The 20,438-nt window shown below is 41.1% G+C and overlaps 1 protein-coding gene across 6 annotated transcripts in view; it reads left to right on the top strand.

The window, feature by feature from the left end:
• LOC140910510 (probable ATP-dependent RNA helicase DDX60) overlaps positions 1 to 17,892 on the top strand; it is a 78,837-nt gene extending 60,945 nt beyond the window's left edge. For 3 of the 6 annotated variants that reach the window (XR_012158614.1, XR_012158613.1, XR_012158612.1), the window contains exons 33-36: positions 3,578 to 3,699; positions 5,353 to 5,500; positions 11,676 to 11,827; positions 17,315 to 17,394. Coding sequence is in view for 3 of the 6 variants with exons in the window: in XM_073341568.1 (XP_073197669.1) it covers positions 3,578 to 3,699; positions 5,353 to 5,500; positions 10,453 to 10,595; positions 11,676 to 11,827; positions 17,165 to 17,227; positions 17,315 to 17,405 (719 nt within the window). In the remaining 3 variants the exon portion in view is untranslated. Of the gene's footprint in view, positions 1 to 1,951; positions 2,155 to 3,577; positions 3,700 to 5,352; positions 5,501 to 10,452; positions 10,596 to 11,675; positions 11,828 to 17,164; positions 17,228 to 17,314 lie in introns of those variants that run through there. The other 3 variants (XM_073341568.1, XM_073341566.1, XM_073341567.1) reach the window with 3 other exon arrangements.
• Positions 17,893 to 20,438: the final 2,546 nt, after the last annotated feature.

Here is a 20,438-nt window from a genome sequence, read left to right as displayed (position 1 = left end):
ATCATATAAAACTTCATTGTAATTATGGAGTTACAGCAGTCACTCCATAGTTAAGGCTGCAACTGGGTTGCATTATAAGGTCCCTTTTGAATCCCCATTCAATAGATGTCTATTCCTGAAGTCCCTTCCATCACCCCAGTCAAAAATGAAAATGTATTAAGATTTTTTTAAACCCAGTTTGTCTTTGATTCACCCTGTTGTTCTGTACAAAAGTACTGGAGCTGTCATGTGTATCATCTGTGCTGAAACATACAGACAAAAACAGAGGTGAGTGAAGAAAAAACAAAGGCCCTCATCCTGTAAACATGGATGGGGGCCTAAGAATTTTTACCAAACTTCTAGTTTTCATTGATTTTCAGTCCATATTACAATATGGTTCTGGCATGTAATTAATATGGGAAGTAGGTAGATGTTTAAAATTTTCAAATCGTAGATTTGTTTAGTTTCAATGATGCCTTCATCTTAAAAATCACCCATGTGTCTGAATGTTTGTCTATTGTTACAAGTAATGCCAAAGATTATCAAAGTTGAAAGAGTTTACAGAGGAAAAAAACTTTTTGCTTTCAGTGTGTTATTGCATTTGACAGCACTTTTTGTATACTCGGTATCACTAATTCTCCTGTATTACAGGTGAGGTTGGTAGCACCACCTATTATGAAGTTTGCCAGACACATCACACTCATGCTTTTGTCAAACATTAACCATTTGGGCTGACATTTTTCATGATGAGGCCTGCCTCTGCCTGAACAGGTTTGGAAAATTTCAGCCAAAGTGGTCAGGTGTTTCCAAGAATGAGGCTGCTCATGTTAAAACAGTCTGGCAACCTTTTTATTTGAAATGCTCTATCACTCCCATGCTTTGGAGCAGGGACTTGAAATTTGGCAGAGGGTGGCCTTTATGTCATGGATGTGCCTTTTGGTGGTCTCATGAAAATGTTTCCAAATTTGGCTATGGTATAAGCTTTAAAAAATTGTGGTTTGCATATGCTCAGTAGAAATGTGCTAGACCTTAACAGCTAAAATCTCAGAAGAATCTGTTTGCACTGAGCATGCTCCAGTCCAGGGTTGCAGGGGGCTGAGCAGAACTTTTCCTGCAATTGAAACTCTGGGCTCCTGCAGTCTGTGCCAGGCCTGAACTGAGAGGAAGGAGATTGTCTCTTTTGTGCTTGGTGCAGACAGTGTGGAGGAAGAAGCTTCTTGATTTCAATGCAGAGATAAGAGCCAGACTAGAGGTTGGAGGGGGAGGGAGTAGATTGGGATAAGGAGCCCGGGCAGAGGCTGGTGCTGGAGGCTGAGGGAAAAGGAGGACTGGAAGTTGCAGTGCCAGGAAGACTAGGACTGGCTGAACAAGGAAACTGTAACTGGAAGCCAGATGGGAGAGACTGGGAGTGGTTGTGCAAAGAGACTGGAACTGGCACTAGTGTGGTGGTGAAGGGAGTTGAGACAGATGAGGAGCTGGGGTGCAGAGCGAGAACTGGCATTGGCTGGGAAAAGAGACTGTCAGGAGCTGGGGAGGGCTAAGAGTGGGACAAGGAACCAGAGAGGAGGTGGGGGATGAGATTGGATGAGGAGACTGGGACAAGGAACCAGTGTGGGTAGCAGGGTGATTCAAGGTCAGTGTGGGGAGACACACATTGTATGAGGAACAAGGGGAGGGAGAGAAATGGTATTGGCTAGGTAAGGGGGCTAGGAGAAGGGGAGAAGACTGGGACTCAGAGAGTGACTGGGACAGGGAATGAAGCAGGGGAGATCTAAAACTGACTTGGGAGAGATCAGGACTGGGATGAGAAGCCTGAGGAGGGGAGGCTGAATTGGTTACGTGAGGTGAATAGGACTGGGATGAGGAGCCAGGACTGGGAAAGAGAAAGGACTGGGACAGATTGGAGGGGACAGAATAGAAGGGAGTTAAAGTGTAGAAGAGCCTGTGTCCAGTATAGCACATTCCCTTCCAGAGCCTGCAATGGATCCCCAGATTCCCGAGTCTCACCATTCCTCTGCTGTCAGCAAATTCTGTGAAACCCACAGGCAAAGTGTGTGTGTCATACCCCTCCAGTGTTGGTCCACAGAGAGGATAGCAATCTACTATTGCTCTCAGTTATTCAGGTAGCTCAAGTGACAGAGATCTGTGTGTTGGATCTAAAGGCTCCTACTGTGTTGGTGAATCATGAGGGGTGCCAGTATTAAGCCACATGTAGAAATTCTGTTTTTTCACTTTGCCTTTTTAAAATCTTGGGAAATTATATGCACATAAACTATGTTTAAAACATTATTAAAGTTGCAAAGTCGAGCACTCAGAAGTTAAGAAATGCCAGAATTTCCCATGAAACTTTAATTGGGCCCCCCTACATCATGATACAGACTTTTTTATTACATGACCACATTAAAAAAAAAATCCACAGGAAGCATACCTCATTTGATGCACAGGATAGACTGTCCTCTGGGGAGGTGTCAGGGTTGTTTAGTGAAAAATTGTCATCTATAGGACCCGTTTCATTTATTGCAGAAGTTTGAAGGTGTGTAATGCATGAGGCAGACAACTGCAGCATGAGAAAGGATGGTCTCATGCTTAAGGCAGTTGAATACTGCCATTGAGAGTTGGATTCTATCCCTAACTCTGGCATAGAGTTCCTGTATGATGGTGGACAAGTCACTTAAACCAAACTTTTCACAGATAGTCACTACTTGTGTGTTCTTTATTTTCTGGATGCCTGAGATGAGATCCTGGTGTGTGAGTTGCAGATGTGCTGAGCACTCATAGCTCCAAATGAAGTCAATGAGAGCTGTGCTTGAATATATGAAATACTATATAATGCTAAATAATCTGAGAAAACTGGCCCTAGTCTTCTCAAACTGGGCACCCCACATTAGTGAATACTTTTGACCATATTCTCTTTGCCTCAGCTCCCTGTACATAGAAAGGAATAATACCACCCCAGCATCTCATGGGTGTCTGTGAAAATAAATGAATGTTTGTGAATGTTTGCCTTCCTCTGCAGCACAAGACATGGGTCACTTGCTGGAGTAAATGGTGGATTCTCTGTAATTTGAAGACTTTAAATCATGATGTGAGGACTTCAGTAACTCAGCCTGAGGTTATGGGTCTATTACAGGAGGGGGTGGGTGAGGTTCTGTGGCCTTCAATGTGCAGGAGGTCAGACTAGATGATCATAATAGTCCCTTCTGGCCTTAAAGTCTATGAGTATATAAGGGGCTGAATTAAGGGTGCACAGACAACTTTAAATCTAGCCTTTTCTATTTTTTGAGTACTTTGCAACCTTAATGTTCTGCTTAATGTAGCTTTTTGTATGTAACAGTAAATGAGTTGGTCAGTTTCCCTTGTTATTTATGTGGGTCTTTCACACAGCAACATGAAGAGAAATTTTTTTTTAAAAAACAGAAAAAGTGACTGTAAAAATTACTACAATTGGTAGAGAAACTCATAGACATGTATAGACCCTGAAACTACTGTACATTGAATTAATTTTTAAAATGACTAGATTCAAGTTGGAAGTGTTTGTTTAAAAGTTAAAGAGAATTTTCTTATTTTGCATATTTATTGTACTTTCTGTCTGAAATAGGCTCGACTGTTTTTTCTGAAGATGTGATGGAACAACTAGTGTTAGTGCTAGCAAATTTATTTGGAAGGCGATATCTACCAGCCTGTGCTACAAAATTTAGAAGAACATCTTGCCAGTCAAAGGTAAAGAAAAAACATTTATTATTATTTCAATTTTTTAATTAACTTATTACTTGCATTGTGATAATGTTTAGAAGCTCCAATTAGGGATTGTGATCCATTATTCTACAGAGGGTACATACATATAGTGAAAAGACAATTCCTTTTTGAAAGATCTAATTACTAAGGACTATAAAGCAGTAGTAATTAACCAAGAAAGGACCAGTGGGTCCTGGTTTATGTGAATAATATCAAACTATCCAAGCATTCTTTCAGAGATGACACAGCTGCTTACACAGTTCTTGTCATGCTGGTATTTTATCTTTTAAGTGTGTTGATTAAATCGTTCTTTACTAAAAATTCCAAAGACTGTTCATGTATCTCTTTCCCCAAATCAAAGTAATTCCTCTTTTCTTTCCCCACATTTTACTTTTGACCTCCAGTCTAAAGTACTAGCATCAGTGAAATTTACAAATTGACTAGAAGAGCGTTGGCTCTAGAGATTTTAACCTTTTCTTTGGTACACCTCAGAGGTGAAAGTAAGCTGGTATGGCGCAGTACGGTGTACCAGCAAGAGCCAGTATGCCGTGCTGGACCGGACCAGCTTCCCCAGGCTGGCGCTTTAAAGGGCCCCGGGCTCCCTTCAGTGGCCCGAGCCCTGGGCCCTTTAAAGTGCTGCCTGAGCCCCGCTGCCGGAGCCCCTGGGGTAGCTGTGGCTGGGCTCTGGTGATTTAAAGGCCCGGGGGCTCCCAGTCGCAGCCGGAGCCCTGGGGCCTTTAAAGGCCACACCTCTTCTGGTTGAGGCCACGCCCCCCTGCTCAGGACTCTGGAGTACCGGTAAGTCCTTTAAGTTACTTTCACCCCTGGTACACCTAGATCCAAACTTAGGGTCAAACCTTTTAGAAGTGTGATAATGTAATAAGATGGGCAGTAACATTGATTATGCACAGGGGAAGGGCAGGGGGAGAGCAGAAGAGGGGAGCCTCCATTAAATGTAGTCACTGGTAGCTCTTCCACCCAAACAATACGTATTTGGGACTTCAAGTGATTTTGGATGAAACCAGCTGGGGATGGGCTAAAGGGACAGAGCCAGAGAACAGCCAGTGTATGTGGAGCTACTCCTCTAGCCATCTTTTTAATATCTAAGCAGGAAAAGAACATTTTTAATTTTCAGTGTATAGCTTCTAACCTCTTAGGAGATGTTATTGGAGAGCTGTGACCAGTGGCAGCAAAGCAGCAGAAGCATTCATGTTGCTAGGGTGCCTGTAGAAGGTCAGGCACTGAGATGTGCAGCGCTGGCATAGGGATTCCTTGTGGGTTCTTGAGCTATGTGCAGTCACTGCCCCACTCCCCTCCCCCCTCCATCTGCACCAGCATGAATCCCTCATGTCAAGTGGAATTATATGCTGAGCTCTCTGTGAGTAGAAGCTCTGGAAATTCCATACATTGTTTTGTGAAAGCCCTATTCAGCTTTAAGTTTTGTTCATTGTAGACCAACTCCAAGTGTCTAAAGTTGGGCATTTTAAAGATTTGGGCTAAGGTATTTGGCACTATAGTCTTTCCAGTGTGTGCATGTGATCTTCACAAATGTGTGTATGCATCAAGGTAGGACTAATGCACCTCAGATACACAGAAATAGTTTACCTAAATAAGATAATAAGCTGTATGTTATTTCAGGTGTTTCTAGAAGATCTTCCAGAAGAGTTTGCTGCTGCTGTTCATGAATACAACTGCAAAATAGAGAAGAATTTTGGTTGTTTTCTTCTAACAGTTGCCAAGCTGGCTGACATGAAACAAGAATACCAACTTCCTTTATCAAAGATAGGTAGGCACTGGGAACACATATGCATATTAATGTGGATACAAGCTATATTGTGAATGACTGATAGTTTTGATAATGGGAACTTAGGTGAATGAAATGTTATGCCACTAAAGGCTGGTGAATTCAGCCAACCTAATACAGAGATATAAGTTCCATTGCTTCTTTCATTCTACAGTAGGTACTGTAGTTGTAGATTATATTGAGATATTGGAGGTGTTATGGGGTGTAGGAATGTGGCATATGGATTAGCTGCTATTCTTTCAGGATTCAGGGAATAAGAATAAAATCAAAGATACTCCTTTATGAAAGGGAAAAAAGTGCCAGAACCCCTAAATTGCCTTGTCTTGTGCAGAAAAAAGCTAAACAGGCAATTATCTGTCAGCTCAAAAATCCAGTCAGAACTTCTGAGGTATGTTTGATACAATAATGGTTTTCAGGGTGTACTACAAACATTAATCCTCACATCATCCTAATGAAATAGAATCATAGAATATAAATAGATAGGTAACCCATTATAGATGAGCATTGTACCAGGAGTAAAACAACTGAATTCCTCATAAGCCAATAAGCAATCTACGGCAGTCAGAAAGCAATATGAAAAGACATCATCATAAGATTACAGAGCCCTAGATTTTCATCTAGTCAAATTGCTTGACTGGCTGCATATTATCATATGGCTTCCTGGAAAGAAAGATGCTAGGTGGACTAATTAAATGTTGCTTTGTTTGACAAGGATGGATATTATACCTTATAATCCCCCCCCCACCCCTAAATATTTAGTATTTTAGGGTGTTGCCTGACCCTTTTTAAAGGTTAATAATATTAGTATTAATTGTCAGTTAATCAGAAGGTTCTGGTCCAAGAATCAGGCTACACAGAACTAAAACAAATAAGTTCAATATCTTGCAGGGACCCTCAGGGTGTATGGCAAGGACCCTCACATTGAGAACAAAGCAAAGCATTAGAGATCTTTATTAAACTAAGGAATAAAGCCAGAAAATCTCCACGCCACATAGAAAGATAGGAGTAATACAGAATTGGGGATATCAGTGGTATCATTCTTTGCATAATCTCTTAGTTTTGCATACTTACACTGTTCCTTGAGGAGCTGGTGGTAAGAGACAAAGTACAGCCCTGTCTCTGGCATGCCAAATGAGTCAGATGGTCCAGGTTCCTCAATGGCCGAGATTGATGGTAGGGCTGAAGGGTCAAATGATGGAAAAAGCTAACAGTGATGGAGAAGCCAAGCTAACTGTACATGGTAGTTTGCCCCCTTATAGGGCCTGAGCACCATCATGAATATTCATGATAGTACTCAACCTTCCATGCCCAAATCTAACTTCCTCACCCACATAATATTGAGGTGTACTTATTCTAGAAGTTAACATATTAATACATATTAGTGTCATTTAGCTCATTATCAAATCCGTCATTTCTTGCTTAAGCTGGTGTACAGTTATTACTTCCAATTCTTGCGGTGTTCCTGCAGTTGCCGTTTACCATTAAGTTCCAACTCCGACCATTACGTAAGCTATCCTTAGTTCCCCAATATCTAAGAGTAACTGTCAGACCATTTATCTCTGCCAAATGTCACAGGCCGATTATACTTATGCTAACTTGCTGAAGCTAATGTCTTACAGGATACAGGCCTGTAGGTTCCTTGCATTAAAGCTGAATATAATAAAGGCTAAGCTAGCCCTATTGGCTACAAGCGGAGATATTTTTTTTTAGATGAGGCAGAACATGAATTGTAGATTAAACTGTATTCATTCCATAGGTCTAATCCCTTTTCACATTAGTGTAATGGTTCTCAGCCTCTTTTGATCTATAACAAACAAAATGGTCAACAAAATCATCCTACAGCCCATCATATCCCATGATCTATTTTGGGTACAAAGGTGTGACCGGGTTTCTACATGGGCCACACTGAGGATGCTATACTCCAGGCAGACTGCAAAGAATAGGGTAGACAATCCCCAAGCTGGGGTTTATTCTATAGTTAGATTCAACAAGCCAATAACAAAACAGCTTCTGTAATACCACACTGGTTACCAAGAAGCCAAGTACAGTCCCCTTTAAGCAATCCAGCCCTTGATGCCCCATTCTGCCCCCCCCCCCATCTAGACAGCCCAGTCTAATTTAGTGAGAGGTTATAGAAAATCTGATTCACCATATGTGTGGTTCATCAAACCCAAAGGACTGGACGCAGATCCTCAGGTTAATATAAGTCTCAGATCTTACCCAATAATCACTCAGATGCCAGTAATTAAAACTAAAGGTTTTAATAATAAAAAGAAGAAGAAGGAAAAGTGTTGCCGTGGTTAAGAGATCAGTATATGTGCAGAGATGTGAAAAGTCCTCATGTTAGTTTCATAGCAGAGATGCTGAGGCTGCTGATTTGTAAAAGTCTTTTTGGAATCAATTAAAAACATTATAGTGCAATAGGCAGTCCAGGTGGAGATTGTTCAAATTCTTCCATGAGCATTCCAGGCTAAATCCAGAATAAACCTAGAGACCTCAGTGTTGTGGCTTAGACCCTCCCTATTAAAGTTTAAGCAGACCTGAGATAAAAAGGATCAGTCCCAAAGCTTGCTTTATAGTTCCCTACAAGCTAATAAGCCTCTTGCCAGCAATTGTCGCAGCAGGACCTTCCCCCCTATAGGCAGTGCAGATTGTTGCTGTGAAGCTAATCTTCTATTTCCTGTGTATACACAGGTAGACTAGTTGCATTTATTAACATAGGGCAATTAGCCATTCAAACTATCAAGACAGTTCATTATAGCATAGATAATTAAACTGAAAATAATGTAAATAATATTATTAGTTCCTGTAGTATCTTATATCTTTAATTTTGAGCTTAACTGAATCATCCACATACATAATATAGGGCCATTAAGACATGAAAGGAAATTAGCATCTACAAGCTAATCTTATTACATTTGTTAAACTTCTAAGATATAGGTAAACATAGACAAATACACTTAGCATCTACCCTTGATTTCTATTACTACAAATAAATGGGATCATGATTGCTGGTCTGGGACATATCTTTGAACTGTAGATATACAAGTAGATTTTCTTGGTTACATTTCAGTGACTCTTGTTTAATTGTTATGGGTCATATCCAAGTTGACCAGTCTGTTAGTGTCACAAAAGGATTGAATAATTTTGGTCACGGGGTAGGGGTTTTTTTTTTCTGCCGCTTTGTGGATTGCAGATCAAAAAAGGTTTGGGGGAGGGCCTTCTAGGAGAGTGTGCTGATGCTTTTAAGGATGGGGAGAGGAGAGGAGGCTGGTGTTTCTGAGTTGGGAGAGTCATCTAGGTGAGGGGGACTGGTGCTCTTGGTGTGAGAGACTGTAAGGGGAGGGAGCTGGTACTGCTGGGCAGCGCTCAAATTGGGGACAAAAAAATAAAACTCACTCACCCAGGTTCCACCTACAAACCACTCTTCCTATCTGAGATGTTCAAATGAGATGCCACTCACAATACACTGTGCTAATGTTCAAAATGGGATCACATGCTCTGATAGGCTCCTACTGTCACCTCAGCTTTGCCTCCTTCGCAGGATTCCAACACAGCTCTGGGCAGAGCAAGTTTAAGGCAAATAGATAACGCACACATCCCTTGGGCCCCAGCTGTCAGTCGTGTGTTGACATCAGAATCTCAGCTTTCATTTAAAGAAAGGGTCTAGTCCTAATAATGGGAAAGATAAGGCTGAAAATGTGACCCAAATGTCATTGATCAAGTGATGACTGCCTGGTTCTGCAGACAGCTTCCTGCAGAGGGATGACAAGCAGCCACTAGAGCTGGAGGAAGGCTGCCTGGCTTCACCACCACCATCAGGTCTATGCTCCTCTGGATGGATAGCAGGATCACAACAGACTTCCAGCGTAATAAGGTCACAGGCAGTAAGAGGCAGAGCAGGGAGAAGATGGCGACAGCAGCAGGAACCACCATACAATTCCAGATGGGCTGCTCCTTCCTTTCCATCTAGGCTCCTGCTGATTCCTAACAACCATAGAACTTTGCAGCTCTCAGGCAGCTGGGTGCGACCCACTGAGTCTTCCAAAGTGGTTCATGCCCTGTCAGTTATGAAGTGCTGCATTGGTGGTTATCGGCAAGAATGATGTGAAATACCAGTGTTTTTCATGTTAATATTGAAATTATTTATTTTAATAATTAAGGAAATGCTTTGCACTGTTGGAGAAACCCAAATACTGATTTATTAATTAGTGAATATTTATTTGTGGTACAAGTAATTGTAAATTAGTGGGGGTGGTGTCACAAACCAGGAAATTGAAGCTTCGACTGGTTTGTGTGTGCAACTAAATGCTCAAGAGAAAATTGTGGCTTCATCAGACAGCCTCTTTCATATAATCCCATTTACATTAGGGATTATTTTTTATGTGCAGGGAATACAGGATCACACTCATGGATTAGTTCCTCAGTGCCACCCTCTGCAGGTTCCATTCCTCCAGTCCCCTCATTGTTGCTTCTTTTTAATCATCTCAGGAAAAGCTGTTCCTTTGCGCTCCCTTTTCCCTATAGGAACTATAATAATATCTCTTTAAAGATATTTCAATGAGCCCATTTTCTCACTATTTCAGTGTGTTTAGTGTGCACTATTATTTTGATCCTAGTTTAAAATTTCTTTTAAAGGTAGCAGGAAAAAAAAGATATTTGAGGTGGTTAATTTTAGTTTAAAAAAAAAATCAATCATATGGTAAATCTTAATCAGTTTTAGCAAGACCCAGGATATCTTAGGTTTAATTTTTGAAGCATTAGGGAGACTTATACTTTACACACAGTTCCAAACTAATTGAGATTTTGATAGTTAAAATTACCTATTAAAACTGAAAAAAAATTAACTGCTTTTCAAATGCACTGATTATTAAAGGGCACTTAAGCTTGTGAAAATTTTACTACATTCACATTTTAAAACTTGTTCTCATTAGATTTTACACATAAAGAATGTGATAACTCTGAACTGACATCTCATTTGATGAATAGCACCAAAAGCATAGCTTCTGTGTCACCGTTCACATGCCTGTCTGGAACCGTTGACCAGGATTTATTTGATGCTGAGAATGTTAATGAAGTAAGTTATTTTTTGTAGAGAGGGCCTCAAAATCAGAAGGGGATGGATCACTTGATGATTACCTGTTCTGTTCATTCCCTCTGAAGCACCTGACATTGGCCACTGTTGGAAGACAGGATACTGGGCTAGATGGACCTTTGGTCTGATGCAGTATGGTCGTTATGTTCTGCATCTGAATTTCATTCTGGGGGAGAGGGTAATTCTTAACTTCTCTATGGCCCCTTTGCACCAATTATGAAGCAGCCATAAAGACTCTTAGTGAAGACCTCGAGTAAAGAGGGCATTACAGAGTAAGTTGGGGGTGGGGAAAAAGGCATGAGCTGGGGGTGTTCTTACATAAGCTATGAAGCGTATAGGCTATAGCAGTCATGGTGTAAGTTAGGTCTACTGTCACAGCAACCCTACCCAACCCCAACATACAGGAAGTGCAAGCTGTCTCCCTTTAGGGTGCAGCCCAGTGCAAGGACCATCCCCAGGTTACAGCAGGACCCCTATTTCTATAATAGACTAAATAAATCCCAACCTCCTAACACTCCTGAAATTGGGAGCAGGAAATACAAGTCCACCACCAAACAGTTCCATGTTTTAAGGTGTTTGAGTTTGGAGTTCATATTCAGCCCATTTCAAACAGATCTGAACACATTCTCTGTATGTGGGTCAATAGCCACCCCAACTTCAGAAACATCTCATGGATAAGAGAATGTATAATAAGAGAATGGATAAGAAAATGCTGAATGTTGAGAGAGCAGTCTAGGGCAGCTCAGAGTCATGCTGCTCTGTAAGCTACTGCAACACCACGGGGCCTTTGTTGCAATCTATAGAGCTCAGAACACCTATCAATTACAGGCCAAAACTCCAGCTACTTCAACATAGAAAATGAAAATTGACCCTCTGCAAGTGCAAAGGGTCTGCTATATCAACCCACAGACAACATGATCCTAAATTTTCAGAGTGGCACAGATTATAGACATGCAACTCCTTTTAGCAATAGGTCTAAAATCCTAGAGTGCATACAATAATTAGTAACACACCAAAAGTATCATAAACACAAACATTTGAAAAACAATTGTATTTTCTCAGGCTGTCTTGCGTACAATTGGTGTTAATGTCAGAAATGCTCCTCTGTGTTGGTTGGAGAAATATGATAATCAAGGAAGAAGAATGCCACTGAATGCTTATGCCCTTGACTTCTTTAAACATGGCTCCTTGATTGCACTGACAAGAGATAACTGGTATGGACTTCTTGTTTAATTTGAATACTTTGCTGCAAAGTTGTAATGGCTGAATATCTTTTGAACATGGGATATAAGTTAACTACCTGCAATTGCATAGCCACAAAATATAGGACAGGATCCCTCCCTTGTCATTATTATCCACTAGCATAGAATTTTTCCTTATTAAAATATTAAGTTTCTGGTATTTATAGTTACAAACTTCCAAGTGTGAACAGTGTGACTTGCTGAGGCTACATACAATGTCAGAAGCGTGAACAGGCCTCTTCATTTAAGTAGCAAGTAGTAGTAAAACCTAAAAATGGCAATTTAAATGTCAACTCATGATCACAACTTCAATTCCAATCGTTGTGGCTAATGCACTTAGCCTACAAATGCACACCACCTCCCACTGTGTCCCAAGCATCAAACGCTCCTACTATCTCCATCTCCTCTCAGACTGCTAAGATTTCCAGCTTCCCCTGACAACTAGGCCTGGTATACACTACAGAGTTATGTTGATGTAAGGCAGCTTACGGGGACTTAATGTCAGTTTCTATACTAGAGCGTTCCTCCCACTGATGTAACTTGCCTGCTACGTCAACTTAATCAGCGTAGACACTGCATTGCTTACGTCAATTTAACTGGTCTCCAGGAGCTGTCACACCAGGGCCAGCTCCAGGCACCAGAGAACCAAGCAGGTGCCTGGGGTGGCAAATGTAAAGGGGTGGCAGGACATCGGGCTCTGGGGCGGCAATCCGCCCTCGGTGGTGGCGGGAATTCAGCAGCCACTCCATCACAGCGCATTTCGCGCTCAGCGGCAATTCGGCGACGGGAACACGACTCTTCTTCAGTTGCTGGCAGCACTTTGGCAGCCGCACCATTATTCCGCCTCCGTGTTCAGCGGGCGGCAAGGTTGTTTTTTTTTTTTTTTTTTTTGCCGTTTGGGGTGGCAAAAATGCTGGAGCTGACCCCGCGTCACACCATGCACATTGTGATCTTTCTGGTCATTGTTTTCAACTCCGCTGCCCAGAGCCAAATCTCTTTTAGGCCCTCTCTTTTCTTCTTTTGCTACTGCTACACTCTTCTTTCTGGCCTACCAAACACACACAGCCTACGAGCCCACATCAGTGCATTCAACACACATTTGCTAAACTCATCTTCCTTGCCTGTGAATTTGAGCGGATTACTTGCCTATGAATATTTTTGAATCCCTCCACTGGCTCCCTCTGCTCTTTTATCACATTTAAGTTTCTTGTCATTGCCTTCAAAGTTTGGTTTACCTCTCTCAACTTATCCTCTTTGGTCAAGCTTTGCAAAGCCTCCTGCCCGATCCATTCTCTGCCTTGTTCTCAGCTTCTTGTTCAGTCACTTCCATACTCTGTCATGCAGCCCCTTAGATATAGTACTATTCTAAGCTCATCTCCCTTCTCCATATTTAAGGTCTACACAGAGTTAATGTGTTGTTAAGCCAAGGTGTGAATCTACAGCACACGAGCTTGCCATACAGTAACCACCCATGTGGGCCCTGCTACAGCACACTATGGAACTTTTAGAGCACTGTACTATGGTCAACATGGGACTTGACTGCACAGCAAGCTAGCATGCTGTAGATTCACACCCTGACTTGCCACACACACTAATTTACCATGTCGATAAGTCCTAAATTGCTCTGATAGGCTTATTTCTCCCCTGCTGCCTATTGTGAATCTAGTTAACTTGTACAAAAATTTCCTGTTTTCCCCCAACCTGTGTATACTTGTCTGTCTTTTTTCAGAGTAACAGCCGTGTTAGTCTGTATTCGCAAAAAGAAAAGGAGGACTTGTGGCACCTTAGAGACTAACCAATTTATTAGAGCATAAGCTTTCGTGAGCTACAGCTCACTTCCTCAGATGCATATCGTGGAAACTGCAGCAGGCTTTATATATACACAGAGAATATGAAACAATACCTATTCCCACCCCACTGTCCTGCTGGTAATAGCTTATCTAAAGTGATTTCCAGCACAAATCCAGGTTTTCTCACCCTCCACCCCCCCACACAAATTCACTCTCCTGCTGGTGATAGCCCATCCAAAGTGACAACTCTTTACACAATGTGCATGACAATCAAGCTGGGCTATTTCCTGCATAAATCCACAGTTGGCAACGGGCTTTGTTGCAAGGATAAGTTCCTGGGTTAGTGGTTCTGTTGTGTGGTATGTGGTTGTTGGTGAGTAATTGCTTCAGGTTGCGGGGCTGTCTGTAGGCAAGGACTGGCCTGTCTCCCAAGATTTGTGAGAGTGTTGGGTCATCCTTTAGGATAGGTTGTAGATCCTTAATAATGCGTTGGAGGGGTTTTAGTTGGGGGCTGAAGGTGACGGCTAGTGGCGTTCTGTTATTTTCTTTGTTAGGCCTGTCCTGTAGTACCCAGGAACTTATCCTTGCAACAAAGCCCGTTGCCAACTGTGCCCACATATCTATTCAGGGGACACCATCACAGGGCCTAATAACATCAGCCACACTATCAGAGGCTCGTTCACCTGCGCATCCACCAATGTGATATATGCCATCATGTGCCAGCAATGCCCCTCTGCCATGTACATTGGTCAAACTGGACAGTCTCTACGTAAAAGAATAAATGGACACAAATCAGATGTCAAGAATTATAACATTCATAAACCAGTCGAAGAACACTTCAATCTCTCTGGTCACGCGATCACAGACATGAAGGTCGCTATCTTAAAACAAAAAAACTTCAAATCCAGACTCCAGCGAGAAACTGCTGAATTGGAATTCATTTGCAAATTGGATACTATTAATTTAGGCTTAAACAGAGACTTGGAGTGGCTAAGTCATTATGCAAGGTAGCCTGTTTCCTCTTGTTTTTTCCTACCCCCCTCCCCAGATGTTCTGGTTTAACTTGGATTTTAACTTGAAGAGTGGTCAGTTTGGATGAGCTATTACCAGCAGGAGAGTGAGTTTGTGTGTGTATGGGGGTGGGGGGGATGTGAGAACCTGGATTTATGCAGGAAATAGCCCAGCTTGATTGTCATGCACATTGTGTAAAGAGTTGTCACTTTGGATGGGCTATCACCAGCAGGAGAGTGAATTTGTGTGGGGGGGGTGGAGGGTGAGAAAACCTGGATTTGTGCTGGAAATCACTTTAGATAAGCTATTACCAGCAGGACAGTGGGGTGGGAATAGGTATTGTTTCATATTCTCTGTGTATATATAAAGCCTGCTGCAGTTTCCACGATATGCATCTGAGGAAGTGAGCTGTAGCTCACGAAAGCTTATGCTCTAATAAATTGGTTAGTCTCTAAGGTGCCACAAGTCCTCCTTTTCTTTTTGTCTGTCTTTTGATTGCTAGCTCCTTAGCGATCATTCATCTTCAAATGTTTGACAAATGCTTAGTACATTGTTTATAGTAGTGCTCACAATGTTTTCTATACAAAATTCTGAAACACAGTGAAAACAGAAATATGGGGCAATACAAATAGTTGAGTTTATATCAACAGAAAGAGTGTACTGAAACACCACAAATGTTAATTTACCTGAAGCTGATGCAAAACTTCCAGCCCACTGCAAGGAATATTGCACTAATAACCTGAGGGCCAATCTGCAGAATTCAGTTTATTTGCCTATAGACAAAACAGCTAGTCTTTGATCTCTTCTTATTCCTAATGTAGACAATATATTGGTCTGAATCATAGAATATCAGGGTTGGAAGGGACCTCAGGCGGTCATCTAGTCCAACCTCCTGCTCAAAGCAGGACCAATCCCAAACTAAAACATCCAAGCCAGGGCTTTGTCAAGCCTGACCTTAAAAATATCTAAGGAAGGAGATTCCACCACCTCCTTAGGTAACACATTCCAGTGTTTCACCACCCTCCTAGTGAAAAAGTTTTTCCTAATATCCAGTTTAAACCTCCCCCACTGCAACTTGAGACCATTACTCCTTGTTCTGTCATCAGCTACCACTGAGAACAGTCTAGATCCATCCTCTTTGGAACCCCCTCTCAGGTAGTTGAAAGCAGCTATCAAATCCCCCCTCTTTCTTCTCTTCTGCAGACTAAACAATCCCAGTTCCCTCAGCCTCTCCTCATAAGTCATGTGTTCCAGTCCCCTAATAATTTTTGTTGCCCTCTGCTGGACTCTTTACAAAAAGGATGTGGAAAAACTGGAGTGTGGGGCCCAAAACTGCACACAGTACTCCAGATGAGGCCTCACCAATGTCGAATAGAGGGGAACGATCACGTCCCTCGCTCTCCTGGCAATGCCCCTACATATACATCCCAAAATGCCATTGGCCTTCTTGGCAACAAGGACACACTGTTGACTCATATCCAGCTTCTTGTCCACTGTAACCCCTAGGTCCTTTTCTGCAGAACTGCTGCCTAGCCATTCGGTCCCTAGTCTGTAGTGGTGCATGGGATTCTTCCGTAAGTGTAGGACTCTGCACTTGTCCGTGTTGAACCTCATCATATTTCTTTTGGCCCAATCCTCTAATTTGTCTAGGGCCCTCTGTATCCTATCCCTATCCTCCAGCGTATCTACCTCTCCTCCCAGTTTCATCTGCAAACTTGCTGAGGGTGCAATCTACACCATCCTCCAGATCATTGAAGATATCATGAAGATATTGAACAAAACTGGCCCAAGGACTGATCCTTGGGGCACTCCACTTGATACCCACTGCCAACTAGACATGGAGCCATTGATCACTACCCGTTGAGCCCGACAATTTAGCCAGCTTTCTATCCACCTTATAGTCCATTCATCCAGCCCATACTTCTTTAACTTGCTGGCAAGAATACTGTGGGAGACCGTGTCAAAACCTTTGCTAAAGTCAAGGAACAACACATCCACTGCTTTCCCCTCATCCACAGAGCCAGTTATCTCATCATAGAAGGCAATTAGATTAGTCAGGCATGACTTGCCCTTGGTGAATCCATGCTGACTGTTCCACTTTCTATTACAGTTTAGATAGCTTTGCTTTTGCATGCAGTTCCAATAGCAGTTTTCTATCCAATAAAATTAACAAATGCATTAAATAACTATTTCCCCAGATGTGTTTTTACTCTTTTCTAATGTTTTGAATACTTTAATAGGTTACGCATGATTATGTAAATATGTATAATCTTACTCTCTGTACAGCAACTTTGTTTTGCCTGAATTATGAGCTCAATTTTGAAATTAATTTCCTATTAATCTGCTAAAGTTAGACTTATTGATCTTTGTGGCCTTGTGTAAGGGCTGTCTGTTTACTCTGGACTTTGCCTACCAGCTGAGAGCAATGAGAGAGGAGTTATAGAGTAGTAACAAGTTTCCTTTTAATAACTATTTAAAATAATTTGAGATTTTTTTCCCCCTTTACTAGGTTAAATGAAGGAGATGCTTACAATCTACTCAAAGATTTTTCACTTCTTATTAAAGCAATCGGGTATGATATACACATGTACTGACAAAATAGAATTTTAATGTATACCTATTAAGCAATTTTAACACTTTTTTGTTTTTTTTGAAACAGAACATCCTTAGGTGAACTTTGTGATGATCCAAATGACAATGTTGTACTTGCATTTCAACAACTGAGTGAAAGCTACTGTGAAAAACTGTAGTCTGAGCATCACATACTCTGTAAAGCATGAAGAAATGACAGTAACAATCTTCTGGACGGAAGACCTGGACAAAAAATAGTTTTAGCAGCTAATTTAAGCTAAGTGAGTAGAGGATGATCACTCTTCATTCTCAAACACACTTGGAATAAAATTACAATAGATATATTGGGTTTTAGTCAGTAAGGCATAGGTTCATTTTCTTTGAATTATAAATATAAATGATTTTTAAAACTTGTACTATACTTGCGAGGATTAATTTAAAACAGATGTCTTAAGCTTAAGATTGAACCTTTAGTGGTTTTGTAAAAAAGGATGTAACTAGACAATTGTATCATTTTTCAAATTAAAATTCGTTTTAACCAGTGTTTTTTGAAGTGTCTATATACACTTGGAAGTTTCTAGGGACAGCTACTTGTAGCTCACTCTCTGTCATTAACCGATGTCTACAGGGGACATGCAAGTCATTGTACACTAATAAACCATGTTAAACTGCTGTAAGGATGCTCTCACACAAGCATCAATTGGCCTGGCCTTTAATTTATGCATACCGACTTCACACTTATCTGATTTATCCTCCTTACCTGACCTATGACCTTGTAGAGACAACCCTTTGACAATGCTGGAGCATCTCTATTCTCCAAAAAGATCCTGCATGACATCTGCAAAGTTATCTTAAGTAGGCTGCACAAAAGCTAGTAGCAAATTGTTCACACAGGCTTGCGCTACGTGTCAGCAGGTAGACTTTGCCCATATCTACACCCACATATGCAAATAGTTTCAGCCACTTAAGTGGTACATTGCCCTTCATGGAAATACTTATTCAGAATATCCAAGTAGAGATTTACACCAGTTAACTAAACTGTTTGTCTAAAGACAAGGCTCAACCGTGGGAGGTCCCTCACAAGAATACATTATTTTTTTAGCTATTAGGATGATTTTCAGATGTCCCATATTGTCTTAATCCAATTATTTTTTAAAAATACATAAAGTTGGAGCCTATCAACCTTGGTAGTGGATCCTAAATAAGTTATTTGCTTTAATTATTCATAATCAGACAAGTGGAACCTAGCTTGTATCAAACTTCAGGAAAGGATAGTGAAACAAAGCTTCAGCAATCACTCTAGTAGTCTTGCACTCTTTCAATTACTAGAGAAAATGGTTTGTAGCCTAGAATACGAGGAATTGGAGATGTTATTAAAGCTTTAGGTTGAGATTTTTAAAGACACCTAGGGATCTGGATGCCTAGTTTTCATTAATAATTAATGGTGCTTTAGTGTGGGATTTTCAAAAGAGCTCAGTAATGGCCTGTTCCTGTAACCACTGGAATAAATGACACAACCCCATTGGCTGCAGTGATAGCAGTTAGTTCAATCTTGAGTGATCTGAACAATCCATGCTAAAGATGTGAACTGAAAAAAAAAAATGAAGCCAGATACAGCTAGCACATGACCAAGTACTGCTAATGTGCACTGTAGTAAAAGCCAACTGGTGTCTAACTATGAAAATGGCTGCTTGGCACCAGCTGACTTGTGTGAAGTTCAATTTATCTAGCTCATCTATACCAGATAAAGTACTTAGTACCCCATTTAACTGACAGAATGTCTGAAATCATACTTTCCTGAAATAGAAATAAGCTCCAAGAGCTCGTCTGCACTTGAAATGTTACAGCAGCACAACTGCTGCAGTGCTTCAATGTAGATACTACCTATGCCAATGGGAGGGGTTCTCCTATCAGCCCAGGTAATCCACCTCTCTGCAAGTAACCAGAGTTAAGGTGAGTATAGCTAGGTCTTTCGGGGTGTGGATTTTTTTCAGGCCCAAGAGAGGTAGCTATGCCAATATATGTTCTCAATGTACACCAGCCCTAACAGAAGTCCGAATGCTGCTACTTCAATCCCATAAGAGGGACTTTTCTGAAGAGAAACAGTATTTTACTAGTGTTTTAGAATACACAGAGTGGACAGCCAACTGGTCCTTTTACCATAGCATTCCATATGAACATTCCAATGGATGGCTCTCTTATAAGCATGCTCTTTTGGTTTAAGGGAGAAATCACTAAGGTAGCTCTTTACTGAGATCAAGGAAAAAAACTTCTCCAACACCACTACAAGTCTATTAGATCTGCAGAAAAGTTGTTAGTATTACACAATAAAAGCATGGAAGAGGAATGCAGTATGTTGTCACCAATAAAATCATTCTATGGAATGAATGTTCAGGGGATTCTATGAAATTTCTCCTTCAGCATATTTAGGTTTTTGCTATGTTCTAATTAAAAAAAAAAAAGATTACTTTCATATCAATAGTAGCATACAGGCAGAGAGGTAAATTTGCTTCCAAGTAATGGGTTATTCATGTAAGAGAATGAAAGGACGATTAAGATCTTGTGAAGTAGTTTGAAGTCACAGGATCGGCTTGCTTAGAGCCCAATCCTGCAATTTATTCTGAGTGTGAGTCTATACCGCTGAAGTCAAAAAGAGCTGTTATTGACTTGAGATCAATGGCACCCAATTAGCCCGTAAGACACAGAACAATTCTGAGTTCTTCTTTCTAGCACAGTATGGATGCTTCCCCCAATAATTCAGCTTCATTGTCTACCTGTATCTCACACTCAGAAGACTTACAAGGGAAAAACCTATGGTCATGGCTCGAACGCTGTTCCAAGCACATTTAGGACTGCTTCAGCCTCTACCTAACCATATACTTTCAGGAGCCATTCACAAGGATCAGGCTCCCTTCTGGGTCTCAGATGCAGTTTGTTAAAAGATGCTTTGCAACTCAGGGATTATTTCAGTTTAGAAGTGCACATGCTGTCTACTAAATGTCTACTTTAGCTTCCACTAGCACTGCTGCAATGGCAAAAAATAAAATTCTAATTTCCAGAACTATCTTCACATACAAAAAGTCTCTGGTTTCATTAATGGGGACCCATACACATTGGCCTACATGTAAACTATAAAATAAATGAGAAATAGCATGCTACTGTTAAAAAGTTACAAACTCAAATAATCAAATCACTTGAGTGTAATTAAATTA

Source organism: Lepidochelys kempii, chromosome 4, assembly GCF_965140265.1.
Source record: "Lepidochelys kempii isolate rLepKem1 chromosome 4, rLepKem1.hap2, whole genome shotgun sequence".
Taxonomy (NCBI): Eukaryota; Metazoa; Chordata; order Testudines; family Cheloniidae; genus Lepidochelys; species Lepidochelys kempii.
This window is presented reverse-complemented; position numbering and strand designations above follow the sequence as displayed.